This window comes from Nansenia antarctica (genome assembly GCF_963989245.1).
Source record: "Nansenia antarctica genome assembly, chromosome: 1".
Taxonomy (NCBI): domain Eukaryota; kingdom Metazoa; phylum Chordata; class Actinopteri; order Argentiniformes; family Microstomatidae; genus Nansenia; species Nansenia antarctica.
In genome coordinates this window covers 88,303,293-88,326,811 of record NC_137674.1, presented here as the reverse complement: position 1 = coordinate 88,326,811, position 23,519 = coordinate 88,303,293, and the positions used below count along the sequence as shown (strand labels likewise).

Below are 23,519 nucleotides of genomic sequence, written 5' to 3'. Positions count from 1 at the left end.
GACTGTGCCGACCAGCTGGCCGAGGTTTTTACCAACATCTTCAACCAGTCCCTGTCCCAGGCCACCATCCCACCCTGCCTGAAAACCTCAACAATCATCCCAGTCCCGAAGAAAAGCACGGTGAGCTGCCTAAACGACTACCGCCCGGTGGCACTCACACCAATCATCATGAAGTGCTTCGAGAAACTGGTCCGGGCCCACATAGTCACACGCCTCCCGCCCAACCTGGATCCATACCAGTTCGCCTACAGAGCCCACAGGTCCACAGAGAACGCCATCGCGACGACTCTCCACTCCACTCTATCCCACCTGGAGGGGGGGAACGGCTACGCGAGACTGGTCTTTGTGGACTTCAGCTCTGCTTTCAACACTATCCTTCCAGACAGGCTAGTGACCAAACTACTAGACCTGGGACTATCACACTCCATCTGCGCATGGATCAAGGACTTCCTGTCTGACCGTCCCCAGAGGGTGCGGGTGGGCTCCCACACCTCCACAGCCCTCAGACTCAGCACTGGGTCCCCCCAGGGCTGCGTGCTGAGCCCCATCCTCTACAACCTCTACACCCACGACTTCACCCCCGTCCACCCCAGCAACTCCATCGTAAAGTTTGCAGACGACACCACCGTGGTGGGCTGCATCTCAGGGGGGGACGAGGCGGCGTACAGGGATAAGGTGGAGCAGCTGGGCAAGCTGTGCAAGGTTAACAACCTGCTGCTGAACCAGTTAAAGACCCAGGAAATCATCGTGGACTTCAGGAGGAAAAAATCTGAGGTCCAGCCCCTGCTCGTCGATGGAGGGAGCGTGGAGAGAGTCTCAACTCTCCGATTCCTGGGGGTGCACATACAGGAGGACCTGTCTTGGAGGACCAACACAGCAGCCATCATCAAGAAGGCACAACAGCGGCTACTTCCTGAGAGTCCTCAGGAAATACCACCTCAGACAGGAGCTGCTTGTGACCTTCTACCGCTGCACAGTGGAGAGCATCCTCACCTACTGCATTTGCGTGTGGTTCTCCAGCTGCACAGCCGCAGAGAGGAAAGCGCTACAGAGAGTCGTGAGATCGGCCTAGAAGATCATCGGCGCCCCCCTCCCATCTCTGGAAGAGCTGTACAACACACGCTGCCTCAGGAAGGCCTCCAAGATCTCCAGGGACCCATCCCACCCTGGGAACGAACACTTTGTTCGGCTGCGCTCAGGCAGGCGGTTCAGGACCATGTTCGCACGGACAAATAGACTGAAGCTCAGCTTCTACCCTAGGGCCATTCAGGCCCTGAACACAGCAAAGACCTAGGTTCTAGGCCCTGAACAATCTAGACAATTTGATGGCAGCTACTAGATTGTAAATATAAGTGCAATATTGAAATACAACTGTGAACATTCTAAACCTGCTAACTGCGACACTTTAATGAATGTGCAACAAATACTATGTGCAATATGACAACCCTTGTGTACATAAGGTTCAGATATAGGAGAAAGTTAGGATATTTATAGCATAGAGTACAGCACAGTGTTTTATTGTATAGTATAGTAGTATAGTATAGTAGATAGTGTACATAGCCTTTATTTATGTAAACCAGCTCTTTTCCCTTTTTTTATTTTACCCTTGGCCCTCTTGTTTTTTAGTCTTTTTTCCAAGCACCAGGGGAGCCCCCCCTCCTAAATTTCGTTGTATGGTACCTGTACTGTATTAATGACAATAAAGACCATTCATTCATTCATTCATTCATTTAGGAGTCTTTGAGAAATCAATGCAAAGGTGTACGAAGCAAGACTGATGGAAATATTGGTTGTGCAAATATTGGTGAAATGTGTGTTTGTGTTTTCGAAATGTTCCTCTGTGTATGTTTTACATCATTGGTGTTGTTTGTAGCAGCTTCCCAATAGTAATTAGAGTTTTTCTAACAATCCAGGTTCTGGGGCTGGTGGTTTTTGATGGATATTGCGTTGCCAGATGGGAACGACATTTTCCAGCTTCTGAGAGGAATGATGTCATGTCAGGAGCGGAACACCGTGCTAGCCTGAGAGAGACAGAAGAGAGAGAAATGCCCCCTGGCGCCTGGTCTACTGCATGCATACGGACTAGTTTCAGATCGGGGGATATCCCCAGGCTTTGGTAAGTGCAAATAGAATATTATTTGAACGATTTACGTAACCAAAAGCAGGCATCTTTAGGCCAGTGTAGGTCGCTTGCATTGCTAGCTGCAGCAGCTAACAGGGTGGGGGGAATGACCCCCTCGTTCTCCCAGAAGGAGTGTTCTGTCTCTTAACTAGTAGATAACGAGTAGCGCAGTTAACTAACCAGTAGCTGCCTAACCCTAACTAGTAACTAGTAGCCTAGTGACGAAGGGGTTTTCCAAACATGTTTGTCGAAGCTGGTGTTTACACTGCAAGGAGCAGCTGGGATGCTAGCTACCAGCTAGCTGTCCTGAATGCAGCTGCCAGAGCTGGCTGTTGTGATGCTAGCTAGCTGCTAGCCTCATCTGTCCCCGTTGGATGTTATTATAGACAAACTCTTCTATCTTAAAGTAGTTAGTAGTTAGTTAGTTCCCCCGTAACCAGGCCATCACCTAGCCAGTTGCAGCAAAGCATGTGACATTCAACTGTTCGTCTCGATTGGTTCTGCAGCATCATGCGTTATTATGTGCATCAGAGCATCTATGGACAGAACCATAGAAGTGTTCTGACTAAATGGAGTTTTGCACAATTTATAGTTGCAGTTTTCAGTGACGAGGCTCATTAGCTAGAGTAATAGGTTGTGGCTGTAGTGGGGATGTGCTTGGCTTCCTCTGCAGTCCTCTCTGCATCTTACCACTCTAGCCCCCCTGGGTCCCCTAGAGACATGCACAGAGACATGCACACAGGCATGCACAGAGACATGCACAGAGACATGCACAGTAAGGACATGCATGCACAGAGACATGCACAGTAATGAAATGCACAGAGACATGCACAGAGACATGCACAGTAATAAATGTAGTTAAAATACAACAGGTCATTTTGTTATGGATGAAGGAACATTTATAAGCAAAAGCTGACTGACTGTCAGACAGGAAGTCTTTACAGATCCTGTCATGCAATTTCATTGATTTATTTATTTCTCTCAGTCTCTCTTTTTCTCTTCCCCCCCCCACACACACACACTTTTCATCCACAGTGTAGAATGATCATGGAGGACTATGACTACCTGTTCAAGATCGTGCTGATCGGAAACGCCGGGGTGGGGAAGACCTGCCTGGTTAGACGCTTCACTCAGGTTGGTACCGTCAACCACATCCTCATTAACCACATCCTCATTAACCACATCCTCATTAACCACATCCTCATTAACCACATCCTCATCAACCACATCCTCATCAACCACATCCTCATTAACCACATCCTCATTAACCACATCCTCATTAACCACATCCTCATCAACCACATCCTCATTAACCACATCCTCATTAACCACATCCTCATTAACCACATCCTCATGAGTCAGGTGTGAAACACTGACAACCGGAGGCTGTGTCTCAGGAGGTAGAGGGCCAGGCTGTGTCTCAGGTAGAGGCTGTGGCTCAGGAGGTAGAGGCTGTGTCTCAGGAGGTAGAGGCTGTGGCTCAGGAGGTAGAGGCTGTGGCTCAGGAGGTAGAGGCTGTGGCTCAGGAGGTAGAGGCTGTGGCTCAGGAGGTAGAGGCTGTGTCTCAGGAGGTAGAGGCTGTGGCTCAGGAGGTAGAGGCTGTGTCTCAGGAGGTAGAGCTGCCATCTAATGATCGCAAGGTTGGCAGATCGGCGGTTCGAGCCCCGGCTCACATTATTACACCAAACAAAATAAGTGTCTGTCCTGATTTTTTTTTTCTTTCTTATCTTACCCCCCCCCCCCCCCCCCCCCCACTATAAACACATGAGTAACCCCCCCATGGCGATAACATCCCTTCCACCCCCCCCCCCCCATAGTTCTTCATTACACTATATTTGGTATATCATAAAATCATAATAATACAACAATTACAGGTTACATTCACATACAACACAGCCTACAAACACAGTCACTCCATCAACTCTTTTATCTTATGTATTGCAGAGGTCCATGTTTGAATTGTCCTTTCTTTAGCTCCATGTATTCTGGCTATAGATTGTTCCATGTATAGTATGTCCAGGAAAGACAGCAGCCATTGTTTACGCGTAAGAGTATGTGGAGGGTTCCATCGTAATGCTAACATCTTTTTGGCTGCGGTAAGACCAGCAAATAAAACACGAAACATGGAAGCTGACAGATCCAATGATGAAGTATCATTCAAAATCAATAATCTCTGACAACAAGGTATATGGATCCCCAATAGATTAGATAAAGTGGAAGATATTAGTTTCCAAAATGCCGCCACCCCAGGACATTCCCAGTACATGTGTAAAAAGGAGCCCACATGACCGAGTGAACACAGATCACAAATTGAGGAGGGTATGATTTTCATGAGGTGGCGTCTTCTCGGAGTGAGGTATAACCTGTGTAAGAAGTTAAAGTGAATAAGCTTATGATTAGGATTTTTAGATGTGATATCCAGATTGTCCCAAACAGTCATCCAATCAATATCCCCATCAGAAAAATCAAGGTCTCTCTCCCATACCTGGTGAACATCAAGAGGTTTACAGGAAGCTTCTAGTAAATGAGTGTATAATTTAGAGACTAAACCCCTTGTCTGTACTCCCACATCTAACATCGTGTGAAGCTCATGGGTATATAGAGATTGTCCCCAGGGAACACCATATGCACGCATGGAAGATCTAAGTTGCAGGTAAAGAAAAAATGAGAACCATGGTAAATTGTAGGTCATACGCAGATCATTAGAACCTTATAATTCTAACGTCACGAAGTCATCTAGTCTGAGGAGGCTAACTGTATTGTATTGTTTTGTGCTCATGCTCTGCAGGGCCTTTTCCCCCCTGGACAAGGGGCGACCATAGGAGTCGACTTCATGATCAAGACTGTGGAGATTAAGGGGGAGAAAGTCAAGGTCTGTAAATAATCATCTGCTTTGGTTTTGTGTGCAGACCTCGTTTATTTTGTAGAAATGTAGGCTACATGTGTTCCTCTTGTCTTTGTTTGGAATATACATTAGATTAGATTCAAATGTATTGTCATGGCAGAGTACAAGTACTATACAACGAAATGCAGTTTAGCATCCAACCAGAAGTGCATTAAGTAAGTAAGTAAGTAAGTAGTGGCATGAAAAAAGCTTCCTGGCAATGTTGAAAATGATGTACAGAGCTATTCGGACACTTTTAAAGTGCAATCTTGATCATAGAAAATACCCCCAAAAGAAAAATATGGTTACACATAGGGCTGGACCGGAGGCCGTTTCTGTAGTCCACCCTCCCCCCCCGGACCGCAGGCTAGCCTGCCACAGGGCCTTAGCCCCTCTCCATCTCTTAGTGCTGAATGGCACTGGATCCCATTTTAGTCTTTATGACTCTGCCAGGGATCAAACCTCCACCTCCAGATCTTAAGGGTGGACACTAATGACACTAATGACACTAACGACACTAATGACACTAATGACGCTAAGGATGCTAATGACGCTATGGATGCTAATGACGCTAATGACACTAAGGACACTAATGACACTAGTTACAAAGCCACTGAGTCAGTGGATGACACGTTAGCACGTAGCCTACAGTATCTACGACACACAATAGGCTTAGTTGTATTTGCTTTTGATACTTTATATATACAGTATATATATAAGATCAGAGAACAAAATAACTCAAGATAGCGATGATGATATGATTTACATTTAAACAATTTCTGACAATCTGTTGCAGTTGCAAATCTGGGACACGGCTGGACAGGAGAGGTTCCGCTCCATCACCCAGAGTTACTACCGCAGTGCCAACGCCCTCATCCTCACCTACGACATCACCTGTGAGGACTCCTTCCGCTGCCTTCCGGAATGGCTGAGGGAGATCGAGCAGTACGCCAACACCCAGGTGGTGACCATCTTAGTTGGTGAGCGTCCATATCATATACAGTATATACTGTATATATATACAGTTAGGTCCATATATAATGAATATGGGCTTAAAGTGCAGACTCTCAGCTTTAGGGTAAGGGTATTCACATCCAAATTGAAGGAAGGGTTTAGGAATTACAGCTCTTTAATATGTAGCTCCCTCTTTTTCAAGGGACCAAAAGTAATTGGACAATTGACTCAAAAGCTGTTTCATGGGCCAGTGTGGGCTATTCCTTCATTATTTCTTTAGCAATTAAGCAGGTAAAAGGTCTGAGCTGATTCCAAGTGTGGCATTTGGATTTAGAAGATGTTGCTGTAACGCACAACATGCAGTCAACGGAGCTCTCAATGCAAGTGAAACAGGCCATTCTTAGGCTGCAAAAACAACCAAAAAAATCTATCAGAGAGATAGCGGGAACATTAGGAGTGGCTCTAGGACAGAGAACAGTACCTTAGGCTGTAGGACAGAGAACAGTACCCTAGGCTGTAGGACAGAGAACAGTACCCTAGGCTGTAGGACAGAGAACAGTACCTTAGCCTCTAGGACAGAGAACAGTACCTTAGCCTCTAGGACAGAGAACAGTACCTTAGCCTCTAGGACAGAGAACAGTACCCTAGCCTCTAGGACAGAGAACAGTACCCTAGGCTGTAGGACAGAGAACAGTACCCTAGGCTGTAGGACAGAGAACAGTACCCTAGGCTGTAGGACAGAGAACAGTACCCTAGGCTGTAGGACAGAGAACAGTACCCTAGGCTGTAGGACAGAGAACAGTACCCTAGGCTGTAGGACAGAGAACAGTACCCTAGGCTGTAGGACAGAGAACAGTACCCTAGGCTGTAGGACAGAGAACAGTACCCTAGGCTGTAGGACAGGAGATATGCTGAGGCAGAGAGTGTATCGTGTGTCGTGGGGCGGCTGTGGTGCAGGAGGTAGAGCCGCCGTCTAATGATTGCAAGGTTGGTAGATCGGCGGTTCGAGCCCCGGCTGGCCACATGTCGTAGTGTCCTTGGGCAAGACACTGAACCCCAAATTGCTCCCAGTGAGCGGGCCGGCGCCTTGCATCGTAGCTTGCCGCCATTGGTGTGTGAATGGGTGTGTGAATGGGTGAATGAGAGGCCGTTGTAAAGCGCTTTGGATAAAGGCGCTATATGAGTCAGTCTGTTTACCAGTGTGCAAAAATATCCTCCCCCCCAAACCCATCTGGTAACCATGGCGAGGGTGCTGACAGGCCGGTGGGTTGGCAACATCACGGCAAAAAAAGCATTTTATATCCCTGTGCTTCTCCCTCCTTGTAGCCTAACAAAATAACATCTCAAATGAGAATGGTAGAGATAATGCAGAGCCTTGCTTCATCTGCGTGCTAGATAAATGACCTTCTTGGATTAATGACAGAGTCTCCTAGGCTATATTTGGCAAAATCAAGATCCTGCAGTATATTGTGGTCTACGGTAACCACACTGTTTTCATCATAACTTCTAATCAACAGTTTGTATTGTTACCGAGTGAAAACACTGGGGACTGGGGGGGGGGGGGGGGGGGGACTGGGGGACGACGACGACACTAAAAAGGTCCTGCACATATATTCCATTATCTGAATGGTTTTATCAAGTGTCCCATCATGTGATTTGTTCTTAATGAATTTAACTAAATAGGGCCCAGAATGGCACCCTGAGGCATTCCACACGTTACTGCTGTCAGGCGAGAAACAGCTAGCCAACCCAACAGAGAACTGTCTATTAAACAGAGCTACCCAGACCAACAGAGAACTGTCTGTTTGAGAGATGTAAACCCATTTAGGGCAGTGTCAGGAATTCCCACACAAGTTCTAAAAAATGTCAGTTGGGAGAGTATGATTGTGTCAAAAGCAGCACGGAACACTAACCAGTAAATGTGCTCCCACCATAATATCGTTTAATATTCATAAAAAATTGTTTTGCTTGCCTCATAATCCCAGAAACTGAGAAAGTGTGCAAAACTGTGCAGGTTAGAAGAATTGTATTTAATTCAAATTGTATTTCATTTGATTAAAATACAAATATTTGATTACACTCAACATTCTAGCTAAAATAGCTACGTTTGCTAGTCTCCTCTGGAGCTTTCAATATAAGCTTGCTATGTTTATCTTCAGGCAACACGTACATGCAACTCATTCACTTTACCAGTGTATTGTTCCACAGAGCAGTCAAGGTTGCCTTAATTCCAGAATGTACTAGGGCTGCACGATTAATTGATTTTAAATCGAAATCGCGATTTGAGATGATGCGATTAGCAAATCGCAAAGCCTGCGATTTGGGATACATTATACAGCGCGTCGGATTCAACGTCAATGAACGCACACACCCAAGAACAACACTGCACGTGAAACGCCCAGGTGTGAATCTATGAAGACGTTTCAGTAGCTAGCAACATTCATGGTGTGGATAAATGGCTTCAGCAGAGCCAGAAGCAACGATTTAGTCCCGAAGAAAAACAGCACTTCTGTTTCGTATTTCGGGTTTAGGACGACAGATGTGCAACAAAAGCAGGTGTTGCGCACGACCTGTCGGGGAACAATCGCTACATCCAGAGGCAACACCACAAACCGGTATGAGCAGTATCACAGGCAGCTCTATGACGAGTGTACGGTCAGAAACGGAGAGTTAAGTGAAAGTCCCGTAGCCCAGTCTAACGTTAAGCAAACTAGAGTTTTAGAGTCGTTTGCGGCTGTTACGCCGTATGAAAAGGGCTCACGAAGGCACCGTGAAATAACCAATTCCATCACACACTACCTCGCTAAAGACATGGGGCCCTATTATGCACTTCATCAATAAGACGAGGCGGTAGATCTAAACTTAAGACGTGGAGGCGTGGTCAAGGCCACTTTGCTATTATGCGTGCTGTAGTGGGCACCTAAAACCCGGCGCTAAGCAAAGAAATTAGTCATGGGTGTGTTTTGGGCGTCTTCTCAATCAACCCAATCAGCGTGCCAGGTGCCATTCCCTTTAAGAACCGGCTGCGTTAAGTCATTAGCGCTATGCTATTATGGAAGTCCTAAGAAGGAGGTCAGCGCGCTTCTCTGCCTCTCCCTTCTGAAATAAAGCATTTATACTGTGACCGTAATTGACGTCTTGCCGTGGAGCCACGTGCGTGTTCATGTGTGCCCACATGCATGCGCAAACCGCGGAGGCGCGCTCGTGTTTCAAAACGTGCATGAAGTCTAAACTTAAGAACTTTTCAAACCACTTCTTAGCGATAGGAGCAAAGTCAGATCGCATAATAGCAGGGGCGCCTAGTGCACTTCATTAACATATGAACACTCCCACAATGAGCAATATATGCACGGGAGTTTTACGTCTTATGTGTGGGCGCCTATCGACACCTGCATAATAGCAGTAGCGCGTATGAAGCGCATAATAAGGGTGGCGGTAGGTCTTAACCTGGCGGTGCGTCTTAATTAACACTTAAGACGGCAAGTTAAGAAGTGCATAATAGGGCCCATGGTGTCTATTAACACTGTGACCAACTTAGGGTTTAAAAAACTAATCCAAACGCTGGATAAAAGATAATGTGATTCCATCCCGCACGTACTTTAGTCATGCGGCCATCCCAGAAATGTACGCGGAATGTAGGAAGATACTTTATAAATTGTAAATTGTAAATATGTTCTTGTCTTGTGGTTATGTGTGTTCATGTCCATGTGACAGTCATGTGCAATGTGTGTACCGGTATGTTTTTTTTGACACTGCTGTTTGAGCTGTACCGAAAACAAATTCCACCGACCTAGGTCGTGTGGTCATTAAACTATTAAACTAAAACTAAACTTGAGACGGAGCTGAAAAATGTCGAGTCGTATGCAACAACAACCGATCTGCGGTCGAGCAGTCTCACCGTGCACTTCATACATTACGACGACGAGTTGAAGAGTTGCCGGCAAACGTTATACTTTCCTGCTTTATCTATTTAAATGTTTACAGAAAGGACCTATTATTTTTTATTGGACATTTTTATTATCTCTTTATTTAACTTGATTGCAGTATGTGCAATATTTAGATGCTGCTCCTGAGCCATAATTAAATAACCTTGTTTGTAGAAAGGTCCTATTTGATTTTCATATTGGAATTGGAATTGATTTATTTTTTTACACTTGTTGAGAAACAAAATGGCAGCTGTTTAAAAAACCCATACATAAATATGTTGTTCCAATTAATATCTCATATCTAAGTTCTCATCCTTGCATTAGAATTAGAGCAGTTAACAGGTTGATGGTATCATGTGGTAATGCTCTCTGAAATTAGCCCATGATAGACAGATTCATCCAATCACCTGCCAAGTATTTTTTAGTTCCTGCCCTTTTCCAAACAGCTTCCAATGAAGCTTTCCTAGATGGTTGTGTGAAACAAACCATCTGAGTCAGGTTAGTAATGCTCCATCACATGTTTTAATCTGAAGCTTGACTTTAAAGCAACCCAACTTTAAAGCAACCCAATGTAAGTTTAGTTCTTTCACTCGTAGCTCGGGCTGTGGGGGTGCTAAAGGAGGGAGCCAATTCTCCTAAGTCCCCTGAAGACGTACAAACAAACTGCACGTTGATACAACCTTCCTAGCCGGAGATATGGCCACACTTTACAAAAACTTCTGTTGGGTCGCTTTAAAAAATAATAATCGCAAATTAAATCGCAATCGCAATATCTGTCCAAATAATCGCGATCCACGATATTATCGCGAGAATTAAAAAATAAAATAAAATAAAAATGTTTTTTTTAAGCAATAAAACACACTGTAATCACTTTAACTTAGATTTTGTTGTATTTTTAGGACATTTTAAGTCAGTAATTCAAATTCAGATTCTAGTGGCACATATCTCTGGCCATAATCCGGGTCCTTAAGAAAGAGCAATTCCTTTTCGGCCAATCAGCACCTTTCATTAACGTACCCAAGGAAGTTTAAAGAACGCACTCCCAGTGTTGCCAACTTCCAGAGCCCCTTGGCGACTTAATTAGTCAAAAGCGACCAGCGACAAATCTAACTTCCTTTTCTGGTCATTTGGGGAATTACTGTAAAGCATCTAACATATCCTGTATTCCACGGTTCACGTTACAACCGAGCTCAGGAGAGACGAGTAGGGATACAGTCTATGGCGAGCGAGGGTTGCCGTCTCCTCTCTCCCTCAACACTCTCTCCCTCAACACTCACTCTCTAACCCTAAACCTATATATATATAATGTCTCCTCTCTCCCTCAACACTCTCTCCCTCAACACTCACTCCCGCGCCAGTCTGATTGCAGCCGCGGGGAGCGTACCGTTGTTCCCCGGGTCCTCGCAGGGGGTTCGGGCAAAGTTCGGGAAATAACGGACGGTTGTCATGTGTTTATACAGCATGGATGTTACGTGCCTAATGCCTTTGATGCGCACACTTGCTACTTGCCGCTTTAATCATTGTATTTAGCCTATAGCACAAGTCATGCATTGAATGTAACCTCAAGTGCTGAACAGTATTAAGTAAACCACAATATATTTGCTAAAGCTTAGGGGCGACCGTGCCTTTTGCAGCCATAGACTGTCACTGCCTGGTAATAACAAGGAAGGCCAATGACAGTATGTATCCCGTCTAAAGTTTTTCACCAGCCATGGTGAGAAGGCTAGCATACGTTACCTAGTGACTGACTGACAAGGCTGACTTGACAGTAACGTTACCCATGCAGGCTGAACAATAGCGCGAGACAAGTTCTGTGAGTATATTCGCGCGGCTCGTGAGGAATTGCAATTATATTACAGTAACAGTCGCTAACATGACTGCAAAAGTAATGTAGCCTAGGCTGAAAAATAGCGACAGACATTTGTTAAACACAGTTTATTCATAACATACGATTATGACGATTATCCAAATAATTAAAATTCTCCACGATTAAGTTATCGCGGGTGTTTTTATCGCGATTAACGATAAAAAAACGATAATCGTCCCATCCCTACGCTCAATATCTCTGAACTGCCTTAAACGGAGATAGAACCTTATCATTCTAAGCTCACGATATGTGTATGCTGTATATGTGTGTTAATATATAACATATGTTATACACAGTTCTGCATTTCGGCCTGTGTCATGTTGAATGTTGTGGTTAACGTTAAGCGTGTTCCATCTGTCTCCACAGGTAATAAGATCGACCTGGCGGAGAAGAGGGAAGTCCTCAGGCAGCGGGCGGAGGAGTTTGCGGAGGCGCAGAGCATGCTCTACCTGGAGACCTCCGCCAAGGAGTCTGACAATGTGGAGAAACTGTTCCTGGACCTGGCGTGTGAACTGATCCAGGAGGCCAAGCAGAACACCCTGGACAACAATGACACTGCCCCCATGCCCGGGGAGGGCAAGACCATCAGCTACCTGAGCTGCTGCAGCCTCAACTAAGAGAGCTCAGAGAGCTGTGCGGCAGTGGACTAGCCAATCACTGTGGGGTGGCGGAGAGCACTAGCCAATCACAGTCGTCCACTGAGCTGTCACAGCCCTCTCTCTCTCGCCCCATGCCTTTTACCTTCAACTGAACAAGGGGAGTTTGTCAAAATTAGCTTTCTAGTACCGTAATTCTCCCTGTGATCTGCCACTAGGGGGCGATGTTGTTTTATCCTTGATGGTTTAAAAGTGACCGTTGTTGCGACCCTGAAGTGAGTGAGTGAATATTTTAAGGAGTTCTTAAAAGGAGCTGTTTTACACACCTTCATTCGTTTGACAAAAAAATGATAAAGTCCCTCCTGTTGGGTTGTTATAACCTCCTGTTGGGTCGTTATGACCCTCCTGTTGGGTTGTTATAACCTCCTGTTGGGTTGTTATGACCCTCCTGTTGGGTTGTTATGACCCTCCTGTTGGGTTGTTATAACCTCCTGTTGGGTTGTTATGACCCTCCTGTTGGGTCGTTATGACCCTCCTGTTGGGTTGTTATAACCTCCTGTTGGGTCGTTATGACCCTCCTGATTACAACGAGATGAAGAATTCACCAGCAGTGTTAACCTGATTTGAAAACACAACAACAACAAGTATTTTGTAACAGGCGACATGCCATTCGTCGTTCTAGCCATTCGTCAAAAATCTAAACGACTAGTGAAAGTTTGTGTTGTGTACAGTAATAACACCACCTACTGGCGGATATACATCAAACTCACCCTAAAAAAAGTGTTTAGATATTTTTTAAGGAATGCTACATTGAATCGGTTGAATTCATTCTTATTTCCTAGTCAGCTGTTGTGGCCAACGCACAACTTTGATACACCCCTCTGATCGACACACTAACAGCTTGAATCAGAGACATGGGAAGTTAAGCTCATGGTCTTTGATTGGTGCCATTATTTAGTCTTTAAACAGTTAAAACACAGCTAGCAGAGGGGTTTTGTGGCTATTCCTAATTTTACACTTCGTATTTGACCGAAGGAATTATTCAAGCAAGTAGTTTCATGTCTATGTGGTTTTGAGGTGTTTTACTCATTCCAACTTGTTTTTTCAGAAATTGCACAATCATTTTGTCTCTAGCCTCTGAGAGCGATGCAGTGAGCCTACAGCATGTTTATGAAAGCAGACAGAGCTTTGTTTAGTTTTTTTTCTACCCTGTTTGTTAATTGTATTATTGTGCATGTCCTAGGAGTTTTAGACAAGGGACATGTCTCTTAACCTTCATTATAATTTGAATGTGTCCTAGCTGTTGTTTACACCTAGGTTGTAAGGTATGTTTACACATATAATTACTATTAGGGATTCACCGATACCAGAACTCATCCTCGTACTCGATACTGTGCTCATGTACTCGTAAAACTGCTCCAATACAACTGCTCCCGATTACAGCAACGTAGCGTAAGCTTTAACCTAGCGTAACCGTAACCTAGCTTAACCTTTCATAGCAGTTTAGAGATGTTTTAGGATAAGCGATTGGGATGTAACGATGTAACGAACACTCAACTCATAATTCGATACGAGTCGTGACACTCTGGGTTCACCATACGATTTTCTCACGATTTCTTTTTTAAACAAAATTAGATTGCAGATAAATTATGGCTGAAAAAGACTCTTTTATTTATTTCTCAGACAAAAACTACAAAATGCTGTATTTTCTGGGTAGGGTATAGGCCTAGCTGTAAAACACAAACTATGCAATTAATGCATATTTACTTTTCTTTGTAAAAAAAGACAAGCTCAAATAATATATTAGAAAAGTATTGACAGCATTTTACAGGCGTTGTTCTCAATACCGTAATTCCTAAACTATATGGGCTATCAAAAGAATTCCGATGGTTTCTGAAAGCAGAGAAGCTGTGCTTTCTACCCATATAGGGTTATTACGGTAATACATTTTCATCTCACCGATTTGAATCATCACATATTTGTATCAATAATGAACTGTCTCACGATGCATTGTTACATCCCTAATAAGCGATGAAGATGACGAAAGTAGAGCAGACTGTAAACTGTGCTCTGCTAAATGGTGTGTGTGACAGGGTCTGGTGAAAGAAGTAACACGTTGGAAATCGTGTAGTTGCGAAAAAGACCAAAACGTTATTTTATTAAAGCGAGGACTGTGTGATCATCTAGTTATGTGTAGTTATGTGTTTTTAGCATGTTCATGTTCTATCAGCATGTTGTGATGTGCTAAACATGCAGTTAGATGTTACATAGCAATGTTTTTTGTTAGCTACTAGCTAGCTACCAACGCGTAGCAAACACTTCTGTTTGGATTAAGAGCAATTTTCTCCGGTATTTGGTTTGAGGTGGACCAACATTCAAATGAGCATATCTCCTTCAACTATGTCCAGATTTCAATGTATGACACACCATTTGAAAGCTAACAATCTGCACTTTTCATAACCTGTAAAATAATTATTGTCGGCTTGGGGACCAAAACACCAGACCCTGTCACATGTTTAATGTGTTAGTCAGAAAGTGAGGAACAGCTGATTTTTTTTTTTTCAAAGTCATTGTTAGAACTATAATGGTATTATTAAGCGCTTTGTATCGGCAAATACCCAAATGTAAGTACTTGTACTTGGTCTGAAAACAGTCTTATCGGTGCATCCCTAATTACTATGTAACTGTGAATTATTATTTTTCAATATATCCCTAAACTTGTATCTGCTGCTAAAATATGTTCTTAATTTCAATGTCATATAATATTAAACCCATACAAACTACATGTATTATTTACATTTATTATTAAGTTAAACTGAATTCTGTTGGTCTTACAACATTCTTCTACAATGTATTCAGGGAATTATGAACTACCTGATAATAACTGAATTAACATACAGGCCTGAATCCTAACTTTAATTAAATCTCAGTAAGACAACTCTTTATATACAGTACATGTACAGAATGTTATTGACCAATGAAATGGATACAATGGACCTATCGCTAAGCCACGCCCCCCAAAACTCAGACAAACAAACAACGCTTCACTGACAGACTGACCGACCGTGACTGAATGACATTCAATGACTTACAATGGCGGGAGTTGGCAAATTTCTGATTTCTGATTTACCACAGCAAGTAATAGACATGTTTTTTTTTTTAAAGATGACAAGAATATGTAGTCTAGAAGCTTTTCACCATCAGATATTAGTGAGTTGTTTGTCCAGGTTTTCTGCCTGTAGTGACTTTTGCTGTGATATGATTGGACAATTTCTATTTTGGGGCGTGGCTTAACAACGCATCCGGGTACTTTCCCCTCCCGTCATGTCCACGCCCCTTTTTGGGTGATAGAAGAGTGGAAGTTTGACTGGCGGTCAATGGGAATTTCTGGTCTTCGCTACTTTAATCCGATAAAATAAGAAAACCGTAGTGCTTTTTAGATATTAGGAGCCCAAATCCGATGGCCAGTTAGGCAAACTATTATATAGTGTCGTTGCCGATCAATGATCGACGTCGTTATATAGAGAAAATTAATGAAATAGGGGTTGATTCACCAGATCAGTCATACGTCATCTCCCTGTCATCAGGGATTTGTAGTTCTTCATTTGATTTGCCGTGGTCCTAACGTCTTCACCTCCAGTCCCCCCAACAGCGTTTGCTTTCGTTTCTTCTTTGAACATTTATCTCCCATGATTACAATAGAAATATCATGCACAGTAGCACTAGTCGATAGCCGTTATGGGTGAAGGGTTAGTAGGTACTAAGTAGTACCTTAGTAGGCTAGATCAAATGAAGAACTACAAATCCCAGATGACAGGGAGATGACGTATGGCTGCTCTGATGAATCAACCCCTATTTCATAAATGTTCTCTATATAACGACGTCGATCATTGATCGGCAATGACACTATATAATAGTTTGCCTAACTGGCCATCGGATTTGGGCTCCTAATATCTAAAAAGCACTACGGTTTTCTTATTTTATCGGATTAAAGTAGCGAAGACCAGAAATTCCCATTGACCGCCAGTCAAACTTCTCCGCTTCTATCACCCAAAAAGGGGCGTAATCATTCTGATGACAGGGAGATGACGCGCAATTGCTCTGATGAATTACAAATAACAGACGACGGTTATGATCACAGGACTGAGGTAGTTCACCACCTTGTTATTGATGGATGTGTTATGTAATAATAATAATAATAATAACTAGGCTAACTAGGTTATGTAGGCCTGTCTGCATAACCAGCATTCTCAATAGTTCATCAAGATATGTAAATCCTTCCAAATGGGGCCAAGCCTGAAAATGTAATCACATGTCTTTCTGTCATTCGTCTTCAGAAACGGTTTAGAAAGACTCTAAAATATTCTACATATTCACAGGGGGCCGCATCATTTATTCCAACTTTTTGTTTGAGTCGAGGCCGCGGGACGAATGGTTGGTAAATATGGGGTTAGGATTCGCCTGTCTTAGAAATCTATTGGATCCACCGACACAGACATTTTGTCAAACCCCTCCTCAAGCCTGTGTTTCTCGTAGGGACACTTAAGCACTACACAAGAGTTAACACTAGAACAGCCATCCTAGATATGTGCGTTCTACCACCCAGTATCCTTACATTTTCAAAATCACATCAGGATAAGCTAGTATGAAGCTATTTTGCAGTTTTTCTGTCTAGGAGGCGGGCTAATTTACAAGACGGCCAACTAGTGGTCATTGTGTGTAAGTAGCAGCTTCCCATTGTAAAGACTATGGTCATGTGACCCCTGAGGCGGCTCTTATAGTAGGTAACAGACACGGCTGTTCTAGTGTTAAGTGAGCATCAAACACTTCATCACAAGCACTAACTATTCCAACTGTCAACTTCTTTGTACTATTTGCTCCGTTTTGTCATTTACCAAACCTGTACATTTCTGCCTTTTTTGTTGTCTTGCTTTTTATATACACCATTATTTTCTTTGTAAGCAACATTTGTCCCATGTTTATTATAGTTTTATACACATTCGTTGTACCTATTGGTTGTTAATTGCTATTTATTTAATAATAATAATAATCATAATCATAACTTTATTTGTATAGCGTTTTTCCTGCAAACGTTGCAGCTCAAAGTGCTTTAATCATTCTATAATCTTAATGTAATTATTTAGTCATTTAAAGGCAATATTAAACAGATGGGTTTTTAGTCTTGACGTGAACATATTTGCTGAGGTTGCATCCCTAATGTTGCATCCCTATTCCACAATCTGGAGCATAAAATGAGAATGCAGCCTCACCAAATCTCTTCTTTTGTACATGTGGTACACAGAGAAAACCAGCGTCAGAAGACCTCGGAGAGAATATTGGGCTGATATGCTAGCAAAAGGTCTTTCAAATATTCTGGTGCTATGCCAGTGAGAGCTTTTGTCAATTTGTCAATATATTGTTTTATTGATTTTTTTTTATTTTTTTTATTGGTGTTCATTTGTCATTGTCTTTAGTTATAGACCTTGTTATGTGCCAGTTTGTTGGTTTTCTAGTTGAAAATGTTGACTAATAACTTACCACAGTAGCTAGCAGTCAAATAAGAAGTCTGACTTCACAGTGCATTCTAGTTTGACTGACACCTACACTCATACTAGCTCCTTCAGTCCACCATGTTAGTGTGTAAAGACCCCTAAGATCCATATACAGTTCTGATCATCCAGCATGGGATTTGAACTCAGGACCTTCCGATCACCAACTCACCAACTCACCAACTCACTATCCACTGCGCCAGGCGAGGGGAACGATAGGCTGTTAAGGGAGGGGCAAGAAGGTGCGAAGAGGGGGAAGAAAAAGAGGGAAAAGAAAAGGGAGAGAGAGAAATTGAGGTTTCTTTTCCATTATGTCCATGTTTAATAGTCACAATGTATTCTAAACAATTAAACAACAATAACAACCCCCGTTATTGAATGGGGGGGGATACTATTACATGTTGTTATATTCTTTATTCTTGATAAAAACTCAAATTTGAAGTCTCTTTGAATTAAAGCATCTGCTAAATGGATAAAATGTAAATGTGAAATATGATGTCGTTGTAGGGTCGTCCTCCTTATGTCCTTCATCACTTCCTGGTGTGGTTGGTCCTCTAACTCTGGGGGGCTTCGTGCTATCATCGCTTCTGTGTGAAGGGTTTGGGGTCAGGCTCAGATATGTTGCTCTCCCATTGCATTCGTACCACCCAGAATCTGAGACTGTCATGTGACTGTAGGGTGTGTCAGGAGGAGGGGAGAGGAGAGGGTGTATCAGGAGGAGAGGAGAGGAGGAGAGGAGGACAGAGGGTGTGTCAGGAGGAGAGGAGGAGAGGAGAGGAGAGGACAGGAGGAGAGGAGAGGGTGTGTCAGGAGGAGAGGAGAGGGTGTGTCAGGAGGAGGGGAGGAGAGGGTGTGTCAAGAGGAGAGGGTGTGTCAAGAGGAGAGGAGAGGGTGTGTCAGGAGGAGAGGAGAGGGTGTGTCAAGAGGAGAGGAGGTGTGTTTTGCCTCACAGCATTGATACCATGGTTACCACCTCAGGTTACAAAATAAACATGTTGAATGTAGAAATGGAAGTTGTACAGTGCATTATACACAGTGTGATGGTGATGACAGTGATATTAAGGGACAGATAGAAATGAAACAAAATAAAGGTTAAAATGCATCATCAATGACGGCTCCCTTCAGTGGGCTCTGGTTACCCCCTTTAGCCATAAAAGCTGATGTGCCGTGCCACCTGTAGATCATCACGTATTGCAAAAATATTTTGCATGTCTTATAACAACTTGACATGGAACACTTTTAGCACCTGAACAGATCAGTATGGTAGAATTGTATATTTTGATGCACCCTAATGTCCACATCCCCATTTTACACCCAAAATAATATCTTCATTTAATCCTAACTTTTCATATACACAGTGTGTGAGGCATTCATGAGAAACGTCTCCTTATATGCTCTGTAAGTCACGCCCACAGCATCTGGAATGAATGGGAAATAAGGGGAACATGCTCACATTTGTCTCTAGCGATCCTTTATTACTCCAGAACAACTGGTTCCATATGGTTCCTTCCTCTCATTCTAGCCTCAGTCCCCCACCCTCCCATTCTGGGAATGCTGTAGCTGCAGGCTGTAGGGTGATCCTATAAACAAACATGGATCAGCCAGAAAAGCCAGTAGATCAGGGGTGTTCAAACTACGACCCACGGGCCAACTGTGGCCCGTTGCCTGTTTTCTGAGGCCTGAAAAAAAAAAAAAAATGGATATGGCCGTTAGAAAATAGTCTTGCGGAAAACAAAATAAAAAAACCTTGATCAAAAAGAAAATAGTCTGAAAATGAGAATGAGATTGAGAAACCTGGTATTCAAGACCAAATGTGGCCCCTGAGCCAAAAGGTTTGCCCACGCCTTCTGTAGGGTGATCCTAACAAACACGTGAACATTAAAATTCATGAACATTACAAACTCTTACCAGATTTTTATTACATTTTTATTAAAATTATAATCAATTTAACAGAACAACTGGTTCCATGTGGTTCCTTCCTCTCATTCTAGCCTCAGAGTCGTCAACCTCACCCAGCTCTGTCTCTAATCTTCACTAGATGGGCCAGGCAGTCAGATGTGAGGTTAGATGGGACAGGCAGTCAGATGTGAGGCTGGTCTAGATGGGCCAGGCAGTCAGATGCAGTGGATGCAGATGCAGTGGAGCGCTGCGTGTGCGGGGGGGGTTCAGTCCATTTTGTGGGGGGACCAGTGGAGGAGGTGGGCCCCGGCCGCCAGGCGGGCAGATGGGCCCAGGCTGAAATGCCAGGGGTGACGGACATGGAGCACTTCCCCCGACCCGAAGAGAGGGAAGATGAAGCTGGGGGAGGCGGGGGCGGACACACACACACCTGGACAGGACATAAAAACCCCTTAGAGAGGACAGATCTCTTCAGTGGTAACATCATCAGTGGTAACCATCTACCACTGGGTTTGCAGGGTTGAAATGTACATGCCCTTCATGAGGCTAACTTCAATGGGGTTTTCTAGCATCATTAGTGCTCTGGTTAGCCCCTGGTGTGTGTGTGTGTGTGTGTGTGTGTGTGTTTGGGTAGTAGTCACCATATGGGGAGCTCTGGGTGTGCATTAGTCCAGGGGTGTGGAGGCTCAGTGGTCTCAGGATGGGGGGCTGGGGGGGAGCGCCCCCCTCCCCTACACAGCCATGACAGGGCTGCTGCTTCTCCTTCCCTCTGGGCGGAGGCTGCTTCCATGTCTGAGGGAGGGGGAGGGGCTGAAGTCTCTGTTTATATTCAGACATATAGATTATATACACTACCGTTCAAAAGTTTGGGGTCACCCAGACAATTTCGTGTTTTCCTTAAAAACTCACACTTTTATTTATCAAATGAGTTGCAAAATGAATAGAAAATACAGTCAAGACATTGACAAGGTTAGAAATAATGATTTTTATTTGAAATAATTATTTTGTCGTTCAAACTTTGCTTTCGTCAAAGAATGCTCCCTTTGCAGCAATTACAGCATTGCAGACCTTTGGCATTCTAGCTGTTCATTTGTTGAGGTAATCTGAAGAAATTTCACCCCACGCTTCCTGAAGCACCTCCCACAAGTTGGATTGGCTTGATGGGCACTTCTTGCGTACCATACGGTCAAGCTGCTCCCACAACAGCTCAATAGGGTTGAGATCTGGTGACTCCCCTGGCCACTTCATTACAGACAGAATACTAGCTGCCTGATTCTTCCCTAAATAGTTCTTGCATAATTTGGAGGTGTGCTTTGGGTCATTGTCCTGTTATAGGAGGAAATTGGCTCCAATCAAGCGCTGTCCACAGGGTATGGCATGGCGTTGCAAAATTGAGTGATAGCCTTCCTTATTCAAAATTTATTTTACCTTGTACAAATCTCCCACGTTACCAGCACCAAAGCAGCCCCAGACCATCACATTACCTCCACCATGCTTGACAGATGGCGTCAGGCACTCTTCCAGCATCTTTTCATTTGTTCTGCATCTCACAAATGTTCTTCTGTGTGATTCAAACACCTCAAACTTCGATTTGTCTGTCCATAACACTTTTTTCCAATCTTCCTCTGTCCAATGTCTGTGTTCTTTTGCCCATATTAATCTTTTCCTTTTATTGGCCAGTGTCAGATATGGCTTTTTCTTTGCCACTCTGCCTAGAAGGCCAGCATCCTGGAGTCGCCTCTTCACTGTAGACGTTGACACTGGCGCTTTGCGGGTACCATTTAATGAAGCTGCCAGTTCAGGACCTGTGAGGCGTCTATTTCTCAAACTAGAGACTCTAATGTACTTGTCTTCTTGCTCAGTTGTGCACCGGGGCCTCCCACTTCTCTTTCTACTCTGGTCAGAGCCTGTTTGTGCTGTTCTCTGAAGGGAGTAGTACACACCGTTGTAGGAAATGTTCAGTTTCTTGGCAATTTCTCACATGGAATAGCCTTCATTTCTAAGAACAAGAATAGACTGTCGAGTTTCATATGAAAGTTCTCTTTTTCTGGCCATTTTGAGAGTATAATCAAACCCACAAATGTGATGCTAGGCAAACTGGCTAGAAGTCGCTCTATGTGTAGAGGGCTGCAAGGGAATTTTCCTGGCTACATAGTGTACAGGTTTTTGCTTTTGCCTGCTTGTGGCTCTGTCAGTATGTGAAGCGCATTGAGTTGCATCTTGTAAGAAATGCGCTATACAATTTTTTTTTTTAATTTGATTTGATTTGATGCTCCAGATACTCAACTAGCTCAAAGGAAGGCCATTTGTATAGCTTCTCTAACCAGCAAAACCGTTTTCAGCTGTGCTAACGTAATTGCACAAGGGTTTTCAAGGTTTTTCTAATCTATTAGCTTTTTAACGATTAGCGTTTATTTCCTTAGTAAAAGCTTTAAACAAAACATGTTGCAGAGCAGAAACCGTACATGAACATGACCAAAAACACATGAACATAAAATATTTGTCAAAAATAAAAGATTAGAAAAAAAATGAATTGGATCAAAATAAATAACACACTTCCCCCCAACCATTATTATCTGGGGTTATACCGGTAAGCCTTTTTGCTTCATTCGCTTTTTTTCATTGAGTATTGTTTCTAATTCAGCCATTTGTGCTTTTTTATCTTTAGCACCTTTTCTCAGGCTATTGGACTTGGCAATAAAAGTGAGGTTGCCTGTGCTCTCCGCTTTGAGGGCTAATGAATCTGCTGAGGTCTCAAGAGCATTTATGTCATCTGTCAGTCTTCTTTTCATATGTTTAAGTTAATCTATTTCATCTAAAAGGTCTTGCTATAATTAATACATTAAATTACTGTATTTAAACAAAAAGTTGGGTGTTTCTCTAACGTTACTCTAAATATATGGCCATAGCTATACACAGGTTTACACCAGTCAACATGAATCTGATATGGCATGCACTATGACAGCCACTAGGGGCCACGCTAAAACTGTAATATCAGGAGATTGGAAACTGAAAACACGACTGTATGCAATGAGTGCAGTTACTTTTGATCACACAGAGCTGTCAAATGTTTTACTAAAAACGTAATTGTAATAAAACCAGGCAACATATGGTAACAACAATGTAACTTCATTTGTAGGTCAAGCTGTACTCGAAACAGCGCTGCTCAAAGGGAGTAACGGTAATGTAGCTGCTAGCATCACTCTGACTGTGTGATTCGGTGGGAGAACTGATTAAGACATAGGCCTACTGAATGTTAGCTAACAGCAATATAACATATGACTGTATAATCTAGCTAACTAATTTACCTTAGTAACTAGTATGGTTGTTTTATTCCCGTCTACATGTTACCTGGTGTAGGACCCGTATCTGCATTGAACTTGCGCAGTGTCGTCTTGTGTGACGCTCCAGCAGCATGGCTCGTCAATGTTTAATCGATTTTTATCGAAGTTTTATCGATTTGCCGCAGGCTTTGTATCGGGCCATATGTAGGTTCAGTGAATCTTTAAGAATACATTGTTTGTAAATGTCTTTAGTGAGACACACATCCTGAAATTTACATTTGCCAGGCATATCTGAAATTTAGCTAGCTACAGCTGCTTGCTGCCGCTTAACCTGCACCGGAATTTTCTTGAGGCAAGTGCGTAGTGCGACTCAGATAGCGGGAGACACATGCAGACAGCGTAACGTAGCTTTACTAACATTACATTAAAACGTTTAGA

General features: G+C 43.3%; 1 protein-coding gene across 2 annotated transcripts; it reads left to right on the top strand.

Annotated features, from left to right (window-relative positions):
• The first annotated feature begins 1,983 nt into the window (after nucleotides 1–1,983).
• rab30 (RAB30, member RAS oncogene family) lies at nucleotides 1,984–15,116 on the top strand. 2 transcript variants are annotated; one of them, XM_080549532.1, is made up of 5 exons: nucleotides 1,984–2,116; nucleotides 3,158–3,256; nucleotides 4,911–4,994; nucleotides 5,803–5,986; nucleotides 12,120–15,116. In XM_080549532.1, exons 2-5 carry the CDS (start codon nucleotides 3,164–3,166, stop codon nucleotides 12,368–12,370), a joined length of 612 nt encoding a protein of 203 aa, XP_080405658.1. In that variant the 5' UTR covers nucleotides 1,984–2,116; nucleotides 3,158–3,163; the 3' UTR covers nucleotides 12,371–15,116. The 2 variants fall into 2 exon arrangements, with proteins under 2 accessions (XP_080405658.1, XP_080405659.1); XM_080549533.1 differs by lacking the exon at nucleotides 4,911–4,994.
• The last annotated feature ends 8,403 nt before the right edge of the window (nucleotides 15,117–23,519 follow it).

Excerpts from the sequence above, each read along its gene's own strand:
- rab30 (XM_080549532.1), top strand. The coding sequence starts at position 3,164 with ATGATCATGGAGGACTATGACTACCTGTTCAAGATCGTGCTGATCGGA. Across the intron at positions 4,995-5,802 it reads TTAAGGGGGAGAAAGTCAAG|TTGCAAATCTGGGACACGGC; the intron begins GTCTGTAAATAA and ends AATCTGTTGCAG. Across the intron at positions 5,987-12,119 it reads GGTGGTGACCATCTTAGTTG|GTAATAAGATCGACCTGGCG; the intron begins GTGAGCGTCCAT and ends CTGTCTCCACAG.